Source organism: Anneissia japonica, unplaced genomic scaffold (assembly GCF_011630105.1).
Source record: "Anneissia japonica isolate Jap-2015-1 unplaced genomic scaffold, ASM1163010v1 scaffold1354_len74017_cov140, whole genome shotgun sequence".
Taxonomy (NCBI): domain Eukaryota; kingdom Metazoa; phylum Echinodermata; class Crinoidea; order Comatulida; family Comatulidae; genus Anneissia; species Anneissia japonica.
This window is the reverse complement of record NW_022747374.1, coordinates 3,087-18,458: the sequence shown is the minus strand read 5'-3', so window position 1 is coordinate 18,458 and position 15,372 is coordinate 3,087. Positions and strand designations below refer to the sequence as shown.

Below are 15,372 nucleotides of genomic sequence, written 5' to 3'. Positions count from 1 at the left end.
TCAAAATGGCCGCCATGCAATCAAAATACCAGTGAAAAGTGAAAATTTGAAGTCCCTTGCCATGTAATGTACAACAAGCACCACTTTCAAATAAGCAGCCAAGATAACCATCCAAAAATTTGATAAATACTGCGGGACTTATTTGCACTTGTTAACTGATCGACTTATTTTTAAACAAGATTTAATAATATCAATAATAAACAGTAGGCCTATTAATACTGAAAGTAATTCACGACTCAGAATAGGATGTTTAAATTTTCAACAGACATAAAGGATGATTGTGAGCTGAAGTTAACGATGATTGTAAAATTAGAAAATGTGTTAATTAAATGTTATGTTAAACTTTATTATTTTTCTCCATCCAGTGTTTCGAAAGTCTAATGATTTAATTAGCATTAATATGGTCAATTCATAATACATCTCTGTCCCAACTAAATTATATTAAACACTGTTTCTATTGAATAGCCTACAGTCTGATTTGCTGATATGTGAATGAAAAGCTACAGTATCCATTGACATAAAATATATATTGTGTATAAAATATTGTGTATAAATAGTGTTTATAAAGTAATAGTCGTTCACAAAAAGAATCTGAGACTAAGCACTGAATGTGATATTTTATTTCATTGATACATATTTTATTTCATTGATATATCGGTACACAGCACTGCAACTGTTTAAGCAACTAAAATATACAATGAAGTAAACAGGCAAACAATTTAACATACAACCAGTGGCGTGTCTAATTTTTGAAAACATTCAAACAGATTTTACTAGGAGGTGGTTGCATTTTTTTCTGAGTTTGCTCAGTCAATAATTTTGTGTGATGAACTGATATTATGGTACGTGTTTGCAGTTTTTAAAACTGATGACATTAAAAGTTGAAATGGGTATATCCGAATTTGAAAATATTTTACGTAAAAACGTGGTGGATGAAGTGTTTAAATCTGATAATATTTGTATTGCAACTACTGGTATGACTGTGGGCAATGTTGTTTAGATCATGGAGGAAAACTAATTCTTCCATGTTTAGATAATAACTCTATTGTGTTCTAATATAGGCCTATAGCCGCTAACAAATCTTCCATAAATGCATAACATTTATTTAATCTTAAGTATTTTTGCAAACTACAAATCCAAAGCAAACACTTAGTTCGATTGAAAAAAAAATTAATTGAAAGCAGCCATAATACATGAGACAATTGTGCTTAAAACTAAACACAGCATGATCTTTATAAACTTAAACAACGTATTACTTGTACAAGACGAATTAAACCAAACTGGTATTTCGATGGTGTTTGTCGCCAACCAACAAGTATTACCCGACAATTCATTGGCTAAAAGTTGTCCGGATTTCAACTGACGAAAAACACATAAGCTTATTAAAATTCGAAAACAAATACTTTACTTTATATACATTTTTCTCGATTTAATCAATATTCGGTAAAGTGTTTTTATAATATGGTAATTTAATCAATTACCACTGAACATATTCCTCAGTTAAAAAATCTTAGAAACTACAATTTCTTAATAATACAATAGGTGTAAATTTTTATATTAGGCCTATTATGATATTAAATGACCAATGATCTTCCAATAATGTAAAAGATTTTGTTCAATATTAAGCATTTTTGAAAATTACAAATTAAAAGCAAACACTTTATTTACTGAAAATATTAAATTAAAAGAAATCATCATAACACGAGACATTATAATCATATATCATGTCATAGACCAAGTATTTTGTCTTAACGAGACAGCATAACCCTTAAAAACTTAATATAAATAAGCTAAATAATAATTGTACACTACATCAAATGAAATGCAACGTATTACTCAACAACTTACTGCCTTAAAGTTCACCGAGTTTCAAATGCTGACGAAAAAATACACATAGGCCTATATTTCTAACATCGTATAGGGCCTACAGTAACATGCTTTATCTTTTAAATGCTATGTCCTGTTAGAGAAGAATAGAATACCACTGAACATGTTCGTCATTTTAAAGAATTAAAATTTACACTCTAAATTATTAATAGGCCTGGTTTACATTTTTATATTGCTTGATAATTAGATGTTTTCTCCTTAATTATTATTTTCATCACGTATCATTATCTTGATGATAAGTCTATTTGAAGAACAATATATTATTACTAAATATATTATTACTGGACATTTTCAACAAAAAGTATTAAGAAATATTAAGCAATTATAGTCAGGTTTTGAGTACATTATGGAAATAGAAGCCGAAGGAGACACTATTTCCTTTTAAAAAAAATTACGTGAAGCCCACAGGGCTGAAGGCATTTTTGAAAGAAATAATGTCTCCTAAGTGTACGAAATTACTTGAATATAATTGCTTTATAAGTCAGTTGTGACGTCCATCACCTTTTCTATGGCCTTATAATCAAACTGCTGGTTGTAGCAAAAATAATAAATAACAGAAGATAGAGCAGCGGCTTTCCAATATAGAGGAACATCAGGTTGACATGCATTGTGGGTACACGGAGAGCAATTTTACCCCGTCCGCGCGGCAACGCATATAATGTAAATATTCTTTGATAATAATAAAAATAAAGGCGCCGCTCTGGTTTGCTCTGGTTCGTTTGCTTCCTGTAGTTTCTCCGCTTAGTCAATATGGTCCAATTTTTAGCGCTACTCTATTTTTTCAATTCTTTTATAAGTTAATCACCTTGTTACCTCATAACAAGGTTTAATAGGTTCGCTGTGTGCGTCTAGCAACGAAATATCCCATCGTGATGTAACTGTAGTAGAATCACCCCATCTTTAAACCTTTTGCACACGCACACACAAACAAATCGGACAATTCAGTGCAAATAAAAGTAATGAGGTCACCACCGACTTATAAAATTGCCTAATTAATTGTAGCCATATTCGTATGGTGTTGATAAGTAAATGTATTATCATCCTCAATTATCATTTTCATTTATTTATTTATTAATATCTTTAACCAGGATGACACAATCATTTAAAAAAAATGTTTTTCATTTTGGTCGTGGAAAAAAATAACAAACAAAAAAAACACACACACACAAAACAAACACACAAAACACACAGAGTCAGGCAAAAATGATCCACCTAATCATTCCCGTAACCTTTTTGTTCCCCTATTTTTTTATTTTTTTTAATTTCATACATTTCCTCTTCAGAAACCACGAAGACGGCATATTCTTCAATAACAAAAAACACTTCTAACTACTAAAGACAAAGCAAGTTAAGGCCAAATAGGCCTATACCATGAAATAAGAATTATGACAAACAAGTAAACAGGTGAATCAATTAAACAAATAATTGTTAAATAATCTGCTTTTTGTATACATGCCTATATTACAGCATAGAGAAAATAGAACAAATTTTCTCTATGGTTACAGCGATGCAATCTTGAAAATTATGAACAAAGAATATTCTGTTGTAATCCATGTCACTTATCTCAGCCTTTGTTTAATGTAATGTTTCACGCGAGCTTTTAACAGTTTGGTTTCGTTTTTTTCTTGCGCTGCATTCTTAATAAGTGCATAGAAAATCGAGATAACGAAAGGAATAAAAATTACAGAAATTGACCTAGCTTCCATACTCAAGTGTACTTGGTCGATAGATTGCAATGTATCAACCGCAATGTATGTAATCAAACCAATTATGGCTAACTTAACAAGCATAATCATAACATTAGGACCTAATGGCCTGTACTTAATAATAATCTCATCAAAAAAGTCCTTTTTAATGTACGTCAGACCATCACACCAGTCATTATCCTTTATATAAAGGTTAGAAGGTTGGCCACCATTTATACCGACGTTTGCTTGGTCTGGGTTTGAACTGCTTTCAACAACTTCATCCAGTAAAGTTATAACCTGTCTCAGAAATTTGACGTAACCGGCATGAAAGTTAGTTACAGTGGTAAGAAAATAACCAATGACAAGAAAAGAAACCAAAACAACATTAAAAATATAAGAAGAGTTTGTCAACAGACCTACGAAGAAGTAATATAGAATTTCCAAGAGGTTCATCACCAGCTGATACAAGGAAAATGTAATGAGCCACCCGTAATACAATGGGAAGTATATCATTGCTGCTAACCGTAATTTCCGACTCCGCAGCATCCAACACATACAAAATAGACATATCAAATTCAACGGAGTAGTAAATAATATAATATATATAACTTTTAGACCGAACGAAGCACAACTGCTTTGTTCCCAAACACCTTTCCAATATCTGTAGGTTACTAAAGTTAACAATGTTTGTTTTATGGTATTTTCAACATTTTGAAACCCATGCATGGAATCATCAATTACGTTTGCAGGTAGATAACGACGTCTAACTAGTTGATTTGAAAAGTATTCGTATATATCACAATCAGTTTGTGTGATGAAGTGTCTATACAGGCATAAAACCAATATTGTAAAACCTATAGTGAGCGAATTAATGATGTGTGTTATAATTAAATAATTGGAGGATCTGTATTCCTCTTCGACTAAAACATAGTTCGTAATCAACGGCAAATACTGCCATAGGCCTACGAAGACAAGACAACGAACATAGAATAAACAGCAGTAACGTTCATTACCTGCAAAAAATAAAACGTATTTAAAACCAATATTGAGATCTGTACTTATGCTTATATACTCTGTTCCTTCATAGTTTAACGGTAAATTTCGGCACAAAAACAACAGAATGAAGAAACTGAGATAGTGTAATACACACATGCTTAAAACAGTAACAACCACGATACGAGTTTTATTTGTGTAATATTCATTCTCAATTACAAGTCGCCAACAATAAAAAAAATATTCACTAGCGGAAGGTATAAAATTTTGAGTTAAAAGCTGTTCTAAGCAAATAGCCTGGTCCAGTTTTAAACCCTCTGGTGATTGGAAATTTGCGAGTGATGATGCAATTATATCAAGCTTTTCACTATCATTAGCATTCAAGAAACAGTCCACTAATGAGGAAACGTTTAGTGACACACTCACCACACCCGGCTTAAGAGTACCCAGGGAGAGGGGCACGGCGTTATTTGGATATTTTAATAGTTGAACACCCCTGGGTCCAATGGCTAATACCCAGCGTTTAATGTTGACGATCGTGTCAGTGTCATCGAGGATTTGGTCAATTTCGACGCCGGATGAGTTTACAAACTTCAAGTTCATGTTGATGTAGACACTTCCCTCTCTTTGGATGACTTCCATTGCTTTAGCTCCTTCAATGTCCAACTGGCAGCTAACGTTAGTTGGCATAGTCCTGTCCATGATGCCACGGGATGACACTAAGTAGACGTGGAGTTTCAGGATCAATATCACGTTCAACATAAATCTTGCCATGATAAAATAATTAACTCCTTATCGCTTTACTGTAAAACAAAATGAATTAGGCGAAATAGAAAAACATATTTCTTATTTGCTTTACTTAAAATGCAGTACTGTATCTGTAAATTTACGCAGGGGAATCCAGTATTTTTTGTTACTAGGAGGTGGGCTCTACATAACAGATGGTTTGAATATACCAAGGACTTATAACTGTTACCAGGATAGAAAGCTGGCTGGTTTAAGCCGTCTAACTTGAAGCCTTATGTGTGGTATTGTTAGTTATGTTAATGAGCCATATAAGCACAATCTGCACATGCTCAGAAAACAAAACTTTCCTTTGCCTCACTGCGGCCCGCACTGCCAAGGATTACGGTACGGTAAAACAAAAAGAAAAGGCGTATTGATATCAAAAATTGGCGTTTGTGAGCAATATATTTTAATTTTATATAAGTAAGTAGTAAATATATGAATAATTTTAATGCACTAGTTAGCTGATAGCTAAGCTAGTTAGCTGTTAGCTGATTATAATTTGTTTTGGGTCTTTTTTCTGCATTTTTATAAGCGGTTAGGCATAGCCTAGGCTAGCCTGTGTGATGTTCATTGTTATACTACAAAACAAAATCACATCAATTTAAAATCAAATTTGTGAACATACTTGCCTTATATCTTAACTAGCAGGTAGTTTATTGGTAGATTAGTTTGTTTTTAAGTGTGTAAGTATGATTGATTTGCATGCAAAGTGAAATTAGTGCCCTTATTTTGCTTTGTTTTACCGTACCGTAATTCTCGGCTAGGCCTAGCTGTACGCCAATCCGATACGCAGTGCGGGCCGCAGTGTGGCTAAGAAAAGTTTTGTTTTTCTGAGCATGTGCAGATTGTGCTTATCTGGCTCATTTATAAACAATACCACACATAAGGCTAATTCCAGTTAGACGGCTTAAACCAGCCAGCTTCCTATCCTGGTAACAGTTATAAGTCCTTGAATAAACAAAACCATAGAGTCAGTGGCGGAGCCACTATATTTCTGGGTGTGGGCTGTCTCTTATACACATCTAGATGGTACTTTAACATTGTGTTGCAACAAGAAAAGTGTGTAGAGAATACTGTGAGTTTGTATAAATGCCTGTGATTGCCATGTATAGGCCTACTGTACTGTAAACTAAAACTACACAATATAAATTAAACATCCATAGAGTGGTTTTAGAAGGACAACAGCGAACATTCTCGGTGGAATGGAAGTCGCCCGTAGTTTTGCAAGTCAAAACTACGAACTGGTTGAGCTGAATTCGAGCATCACCGACATGTAGAAATGTCAATGAAACTCATTAGCCACCTCGGGAGGGGGGGGGGCAGTGGTGGGAGGCAGGCCAAACTCTAGGGGCCCTCCCCCACTTGGCGACGCCACTGCGTAGAGTACGGTCTCCTAATGACGCGAATGTGGTGGTGTGGTGGATAAACTAATATTTTTAGTGGCATTAAATACAAGTTTTAATTTAGGCAAATTTACTAGCTACTATTTCACAGTCATTGTTTTACTTGTGGTATCGTACGGAATACTGAAAAAAGTTATTCGGGTGGGAATCAAACCCATGACCTCCAGATAGCCTAACTAGCCTGGTGTCATAACCGCTAGACCCCCAATCTTGGCATGCAAAATAATGTTATACGGTATATAATGTGATTTTAAGATACGTGCGGGAACAACCGAACAAGTCGAATATCTAAAACATTAAAAAATGTAACAGCTGTAACGTGTAACGAATATAATCATAAGTATGTGAATCATAACCCTTCAACGAATTGTCTCTGGTGGTAGTATTCGAACCTACTCGATCCTCTCTCCATATCGATGAAGAGTTATTTGCTCGATTTCAGTGACATATCGGTTTGCAAATTTTGCCAGGAGATATTTCCTTATACAACTGACTGACATCATAATGTTCCTATTCGAGCACTGTTATTATTATTGACACTTTTTATAGTGTGTATAAAAAACACAAAAAATATAAAATACATAGTAAATGAGACACTACTTACTACTACATTGAAGTGTATTTTGCAAAGTAATATTGGAAGCTAATCGACCTACAAAACTTCTTTTTTTTCAGAAATGGAAATTACAGTGTTGTTATTAATAGGGCCATATCTGTACCATCTTACTGTATTATGTATCTTCATGGAAGCTAATACAATGTTATCAAAACACTGGAGACTAGAAATCTTAATCAACAGTTGTTAACGTAACTCGGTTAAAGTAGAGGGTCTGGTATTGTATACGAGAGATAGGACTTATTGTATAATGTTATAATGGAGATCAAATAAACTTATATCTCCATACATACATACAAACAGTAAATACACATTATCATATTTGTTTAAGAAATGCGTCTTTCATATCTCAAGCAATGCTGCAGTAACAACTGCAAATATGCCGGAAAAAAATACTGTGATAGCTACTGATAAGTATACAGGCTCTTGTTACATATTTAGGTTGTTAGAGCAATTAATCAAATAATATTGTTCCATAGTTAAGTCCGAATTTGATTTTTTTTTTTTATTGTAGGGTATGAGGAAAACTATCTTGGTAGACTAAGTCCTTAGGATCTGTAAGATACTAGCCCTGAATGAATAGTTGGGATAGGCCTTAGTGCGAGTCAGGGATATAAATTTTCCTAATCCGGATTGAATAATTCATGATTTAGGTTTAGGCCGACAAATAAATTATTTAACATGAACCACCATCTTTTAGATTACGTATTTACGTAATCGAGTAATGTGTAATCGGCTACACGTTTCACAAAGATTCAAAACTAAGTAGTAAATTAAGGATTAAAAATCAAAGAGGCATATAACAGTATTATAAAATGAATATCATACACAATAACTTCCTCAAATATACTAATCTAAAAGATGGCGGTTCACGTTAAATAATTTATTTGTCGGCCTAGATAAACCTAAACCATTAAACAGTAAAATGTTTTTATTACGTTTAGTAACAAAAACAATGTCTTGTCATATGGTCGCATCGCACAGTTATTTATTTAATAAGTATGTGAGCATCGTGATTAGCTTCAATAAAAAAGAATAATATTTCATGAGAACTAATATCTCGTTCAGTATGAATTACTTTAGTTACAAAATGTCAGAAATGCGTTGTTTAGATCATGTTTTATGATTTACAAAGCGTGCTTCATTGAGTTCAGTCAATTAGCGTTGCATTAAGGTACAGGTTTTGGTAGCAGTTTCATATATCGTTTTTTATAACATAAAAATATTTTTGAAACCTCTAAAATTATATACAACAATTCCTTGCATTTGTCTCCATCATTTTCCTTAGAAAACGTTTTTATTTGCATTAAAATTACCAGTATTATGATTAATGACATTTAACTAAGATATAAATTAGAATTAGAAAAAAACAAACAGTTTAATCTTCAGTAGAGCTTTAAAAAATGATGACAAAAGACTCATTATGTATCTGCAAACCTGTACACAAAATAGTTTTCTCTTTTTCTAAAAAAAAGTCAAAATTAACAACAGAGGGCACATCGTGCTGTTCTCATTGGTCGGTTCAGTTTGATTGACACTCCCGAAAGGTCCATTTTTGGATCGCCGTGGACAGGGGAAAGAGAACCAGTGGTAAACGGAACGATGCTCTACACTAGGTTATGTGTCTTGTTTGCTAAGTTGGTATTGGTCCATGTGCGGAGAAGTGTAATCTTGTTGCCCTCTGATTTAGAACGTTCTTTGGGTTTATAGTGCAGAAAATACAGGAGGGTCTTAGTTATGTAAATCTTTCCTAGGGATGTGTTGAAAAATATCTTTAATTTATTTCAGTGTAAAATTTGCTTCTTTTGTTTTAGCAACCACTAAAGACAAAATAATATTTGGCAACTAAAATCTGTCACTTTTCAGACTGAGTGACAGGGTAACAAATTTCTGGTATCGTACCAGTACAAGGTACAGCAATACTAATTTTTTTCCTTTACACAAACATATTTTACGAAATAGAAATTATGTTTATAGTTGATATTGCATGTTTGATAATGATATGAGTACTAAGAAGTTAATAACGAATCAAGATTATGACTATCCAAACATTTTACTATCATTCGTTATTTGTTTTCCACTCAAAACCCATGATAGTGAATGGCCCTCTTATCAGGACGGATTCTGTTTTCTGACGCTCTAAAAACTCAACTGGAGCTATTTTAAAGACAACGACAGAGGCAGCGAGAATGACTACTGGAGAACAGTTCCGTTTAGGCCTGATTCTGTAGTGCAGGCTATAGTTTCTTGGAAATTGTACAGAAAAACCAGAATACAATATAACATTGTGAAGTTGTTAGAAAAAAGGCACTGACAATACCGTCTTAGTGTTTAAATGGACGGGCTTCGCGTCTATATTTTTGTTAATTAAATAGGTCTAATACAACGTCTTGGTAAACTCGAATGCAGTTTATAGATTTAACCAACCCTATAAAAATTATTCTATCAATGTAGAACTAATTATGGTAATATCATCAACCTATTATTGTAATCTATAGTCTTTGTAAATTTAACGATGCATGTATTGATCATAAAATTATACACTGCACAGCTGTCCGTCCTTTGATCAAGGACTTATAACTGTTACCAGGATAGGAAGCTGGCTGGTTTAAGCCGTCTAACTGGAATTAGCCTTATGTGTGGTATTGCTATGCTAATGATAAGCACACTCTGCACATGCTAAGAAAAACAAAACTTTCCTTAGCCACACTGCGGCCCCCACTGCGTATCGGCTTGGCGTACAGCTAGGCCTAGCCGAGAATTACTCAAACCGGGAGCCCCCCAGCCTGGTTGCTCGCTGCGCTCACAAAACGCACCCCCACCCCCCATTCAAAGCTGGATACGGGCCTGATGTACGGTGTACCTGCTCTGTACCCATATCAAAAAAGATCCAGTGACGTGTCACACGGTTTTCATTCCCTTTCAAAATATTCAGTACAACCACTTTACTAAAAATTGTTTTTTCTTAACAAACGAATTAATAATCTTCGCATTACTTTTGCCATACAGTATTTCAATATACTTTTGTGTAATCCTGTCTGGCCGATTTAGTAGCTTGTATTTTTGTATATAATCGAGACAAAGGCAAAATAAATTAAATTAAATTAAATGTTAATATATTCCAGTCTAATATGTTTTAATTAACATTAGCGTTGCTAAGGTCAATTCATAAATGAATTAAAGTAAATAGATAAATAAATAAATAAATAGATAGATAGATGAATAAATAAATAAATAAATAAATATATAAATAACATAAAATAAATGAATGTTTTTCAAGTTATGGCAAACACCTATGATTTGCTAATATGTGAATGTGAAGTTACAATATCAGGCTCAACATTGACAAATCATAGATACTTGTCACACCCATACCTGATAGTGTATATTGAACTTTAATTAATATTCAATTATTAAAAGAATTTGAGACTATGTACTGAACATGGTCATTTTATTTTATTAATACATCCACACATTGATATCGGCACACAGCACAGCATTTTTAAGCAGCTAAAAATATTCAATAAAGTAAACAAGCAAGCAATTTAACAATACACCCAGTGGCGGATCCATTATTTGGAAACAGTATAGATTTTATTATGGACGTGGTCACAATTTTTTTTTCTGAATTTGCATGGCCATTATTTTGTATGTGATGAAGTTATTTTATGGGGCTTGTTTTGCAGGTTTAAAAGTGATGACATTAAAAAAAAAATGGGTATATCCAAATTTGATAACATGTTATTTAGCGACATGACTGGAGTTTTTAAATCTGATAATGTTTTTAGTGCAACCATGAACACATGGTTATTGGTATTATTTATTGGTTTCCTTTTTAAAGGTTTTTGTGAGTGCCAACGTAGCCGAAAACGGTGGCCTTCATATATACATTACATTTAATGTGTTCTCCTGTGGAACCGCCAACGGATCTTCCATAAATGTATAACATTTTGTTCATTTTAAAGCATTTTTGCAAAATACAAATCAAAAGCAAACGCTTCAATTTAACTAAAATATTAAATTTACATTACTTTCCACATAGCAAATTTACATGTAAAGTGGGTCGGAACCATATTGTTTAGTTTTTACGCATGAATGGGTTCACTTTTTAACATTTTTATAAAGTAATATTGTATAGCCAGAGGGTAATAGTTTCGTCCAATAAGTTGTTCCTAATAGGAACGTCACTATGGTCACCTTGAATTCTTCGCCGCAGTAGGCCTATCTAAGTATCTAGTAAGTCTCTCCTTGGAATAACATAGGCCTTTATTTAACGTATTCGTCAGTGATTCGAGATAAAAAGAAATAAAAAAGGTATACAGTATGTTAGAACACAACGAACTTTTATTCAACGTGACTCAGGCGACCGACCAACTGTCTGTTTCCCTGAACTAGCGCGAACGAAACGCAGAACGAAAGAAAGAAACTCCGCTTTTCAGTCGTCTTAGGCTCTTGTTTTTTGACAAACAGTGACTTTCAGAGGTCAAATTGCTGTCAAGAATATGAATTGGCTGCTTCGCAGCAATAAGGAATAATATTCATAGGCCCTATCAAGCGTTTTGTCCTTTAAACAACACACAGCATGACGTTAATATAAACTTACACAAAGTAATAAAAATGAAAAACCAAGAGCAACTGACGAAAAGGTAGACATAATAGTCCTAATTTTCGTAAACTAACACTGTGTCTTAATTACAACAATTATATGGTTTTATTATGGAAATGCTGTCCTGTTCGAAAACATTACCACTGTACATGAATTAAATAAAATTTAATAATTAATATGTATACACAGGTTTCATATATAAATTTTGATTTAATTTTGTTGGGGATGGTCAAAGATCACAGAAAAGTGGAATTTACAAAAAATATATATTATTTCGGTATTCAGACCAGGACTGAAGTAAGCATTCTTTTTGAATTTGATGATATTATGAAATTCGAAAAAATGGTATATCCGACTTTGTTTACATTATAGTGTGTGAATTACGACAATATTTCGTGTCTAAATTCGATAAAACAGCAGTGAAGGTCGCCAAAAACCACTAAATTTGGTCATTTTTCAAATTCTTTTTGTAATAACTTCGCAAATACTTCATCGATTTTTTTTTTGGGAAAAGATAAAACTGATCGGAATTTAATAATCATTACAACAATTACAAATTTATAAGTGTAACGTTAACACCTTTATCGGACTTTTGATTTTTATCAAACCCACTCGTGTATTTTTTCTGCGTAAAAACAGTGAAATCTGCCGAAATATCCCAGCTGTCTTTAACATAAATCCCTCTACAGTCGAAAGTTGTGGGCCGATTTTTTTTGGAAAAAGTCCATTTGAAAGCCCTTTTTGTCTTCTAAATGTATTCTAAATATAAGATTGATCGGTTGAGTAGTTTTATCGGACCAATCAGAAATATGAAAATCATCCAAAACTCCTCCCCATATGCTTAAGCATTACAAGCATATGGCAGTCTGACGCTCACGTGGATGCAGAGCTTGAAATATACTCTGGAAAAACAGATAAAATGACTAAATTATCCTTATTTTTAAACACTAAAATTATGATCATAGGCAAAAGAAAAGGATAGAGATTCAAATGATGTAAATTATATGCAGTAAAAATGTATAGATTTTTATTACGAGCAGTATATAAATGTCAGTTTTTGTAAAACACTCCATTCTTTCGAGCGGTTCACTGGTTTGAGATGGACGATTCCATTTTCTTATGTGTACATGACTATGTACATGTGAGTGGTGAAGACTGTAAAGCAGGGTAGAATATGTCTTCTTTTGAGGCTAAAAATAAAACTGTTTTGTATCTACCAAAGATTTTTACTCAAGAAATGTGATACTGAATGGTATTTAGATAATTATGTATGTTGTTTAGAATAAAAATTGAAAGTCCATATGAAAATGTTATAGCGTTTAATTTGTAGTTGTGGAACCCCCTAAATTACAAATGAACTGTTCCAAATCCGTTACGCGCTTGACTGATCACCCACAGTGTACCGTTAGCCCATGAGGAAGCTACCTTGAAGTCGAAGTCAGGGAATAAAATTGCACTGCTAGCAAAATACTGTCGTAATGTGGCAGAAGTTTCTAATTCCGATAATTTATTTATGATGAACCATTTGACTCATGGCTATAGACCGATGTAAATTTCTTGCTAGGTATATATTATCTGAAGTACATCAATAAAGGTCTCCCTTTAATTAAAGAATAATTTTGGGACCGGGGTTCTTGGTCTTAAGCAGTTGGCCTCTAATTAGAATAATATAGATAAAAGATATTTGTCTATTTGGGACCACAGAAAAGTGGCATATTTTTTACTGCAACTCACCTTTTATCAAGAGTCAGCAAAATTTGAACGAGAAACTCAAACAAATAACAGGAAGAAAATCTTGAAGACTTAAATTTTTTTTCTCTCTCTCTCATCTAGACCTCAACTCTGAAATTTATTTCTGGTGGATTTTTGGGCGGTACGAAAATAGCAAAATATAAGTACATTGCCAGGGTAATCAAAATAGTTTTTCTAAGATAAGGAAAAACAAAAACAGAGGGCGCACCATGCTATTCTGATTGGTCAGTTAAGTTTGATTGACACTCCGGAAAGATTCATTGTTTTTGATCGATACCAGGAGGATTTTCAGATTTTTATATCTCGCAGTTCGAATATTGAAACTCGTGGTCCGTTGGTATCGGCGTTTGAGCGGAGATCCGGAGACTGTAGTACCTATAAGACGTAAACATTCGTTTCGTTGCCCTCTGATTTAGGACGTGGTTTAGGCAGAATCTAGGTTGTGCAAGGAATGTAAGACGGTCTCGGATGAGTGAATTAGGCTGCCTAATATCTTTGATTAATTTCCGTATAAATTTTGCTCTTATTTTGTCTTAGCAACTACTAAAGACGAAACCAAGGAAGGTAAAATAGGGTTAAAGTCAGTGGTGGCGCCAGAGAAGGGCTAAGAGGGGTTAGAGCCCCCTATCGGGGAAGCATAACACCCACTGTCGGGGAAGACGAGTAAATTTTGTCGGGGAATAAACAAATAGAAAAAAAAATTACATAATATTCGTAATTCGTAATATTCGTTTAGCCACCATTGTTTTCATTTAACTCTTGCAAAATAAGGAGAAGTCTTGGGCCGTAGGCCAGCGGCCTTGCCGGTTTCCAGGGGGTTTTGTAGGCCTACTGCATAGTGATTGATATGTACTGCATGATGATTGTGAACTGAAGGCAGAGGAGGCGTTCCATAGTTATATTGTTATAATTGTATCTATATTGTTATAATTAATATAATAATGTGGATCCATTTTATCCAGAATTCTGTGAAGGATTAAACGGTTACAAAATTATTGTACCGTGCTGGTACAAGTTACAGCAATACTAACCAATATACTATGTGAAATGTATATTGTTGACCGTTGCACAAACTACACGATACTGAACCATGTTTGCAACTGATAGTGCACGTATAATAGTAGTGATATGAGATATCATACACGGATTTGATAATGAATTATGACGATGCCAAAACATGGCTGCCAAGCGTTGTTTGTTTTATTGTTTACTCACACATATTCTATAGTGAGTGGCTACCCACAGGATGGATTCTGTTTTCTGACGCTCTAAAAACTCAGGTGATGACGAACAAAAAATGATAACAACGGCCGAGGCTATATACAGTAATGTCTTGGACACTGTAAAAAAAGAGAAAAAAACAGAATATAAACTTTTTAGAAATAGGGGCAATGACAATACCATACTAATGTTTAAATTGACGTGCCTCTCGTCTATATTTTTAAGTATATAGGTCTAACACAACGTCTTCGTAAATGCAAATGCAGTTTATATATTTTCGCTATATAAATTCACCATATCAATGTAGACCTAATTATGATAATATCATTAAATTATACACTGCTCTCATCCGTCTTTTGATTGAGCATTGTGTACCTGATTGGTACCCATATTAATGTGGTTACAATAAAAAATCTA

The 15,372-nt window shown here is 33.7% G+C and overlaps 1 protein-coding gene across 1 annotated transcript; it reads right to left on the bottom strand.

Moving 5' to 3' along the window:
- Positions 1-581: 581 nt before the first annotated feature.
- On the bottom strand, positions 582-15,085 carry LOC117120459. The gene is made up of 2 exons (XM_033265486.1): positions 14,950-15,085; positions 582-5,371 (listed from the first exon to the last, which is right to left on the bottom strand). The coding sequence occupies exon 2, from the start codon at positions 5,340-5,342 to the stop codon at positions 3,447-3,449; it is 1,896 nt and encodes a 631-aa protein (XP_033121377.1). The 5' UTR covers positions 5,343-5,371; positions 14,950-15,085; the 3' UTR covers positions 582-3,446.
- Between the last annotated feature and the right edge of the window lie 287 nt (positions 15,086-15,372).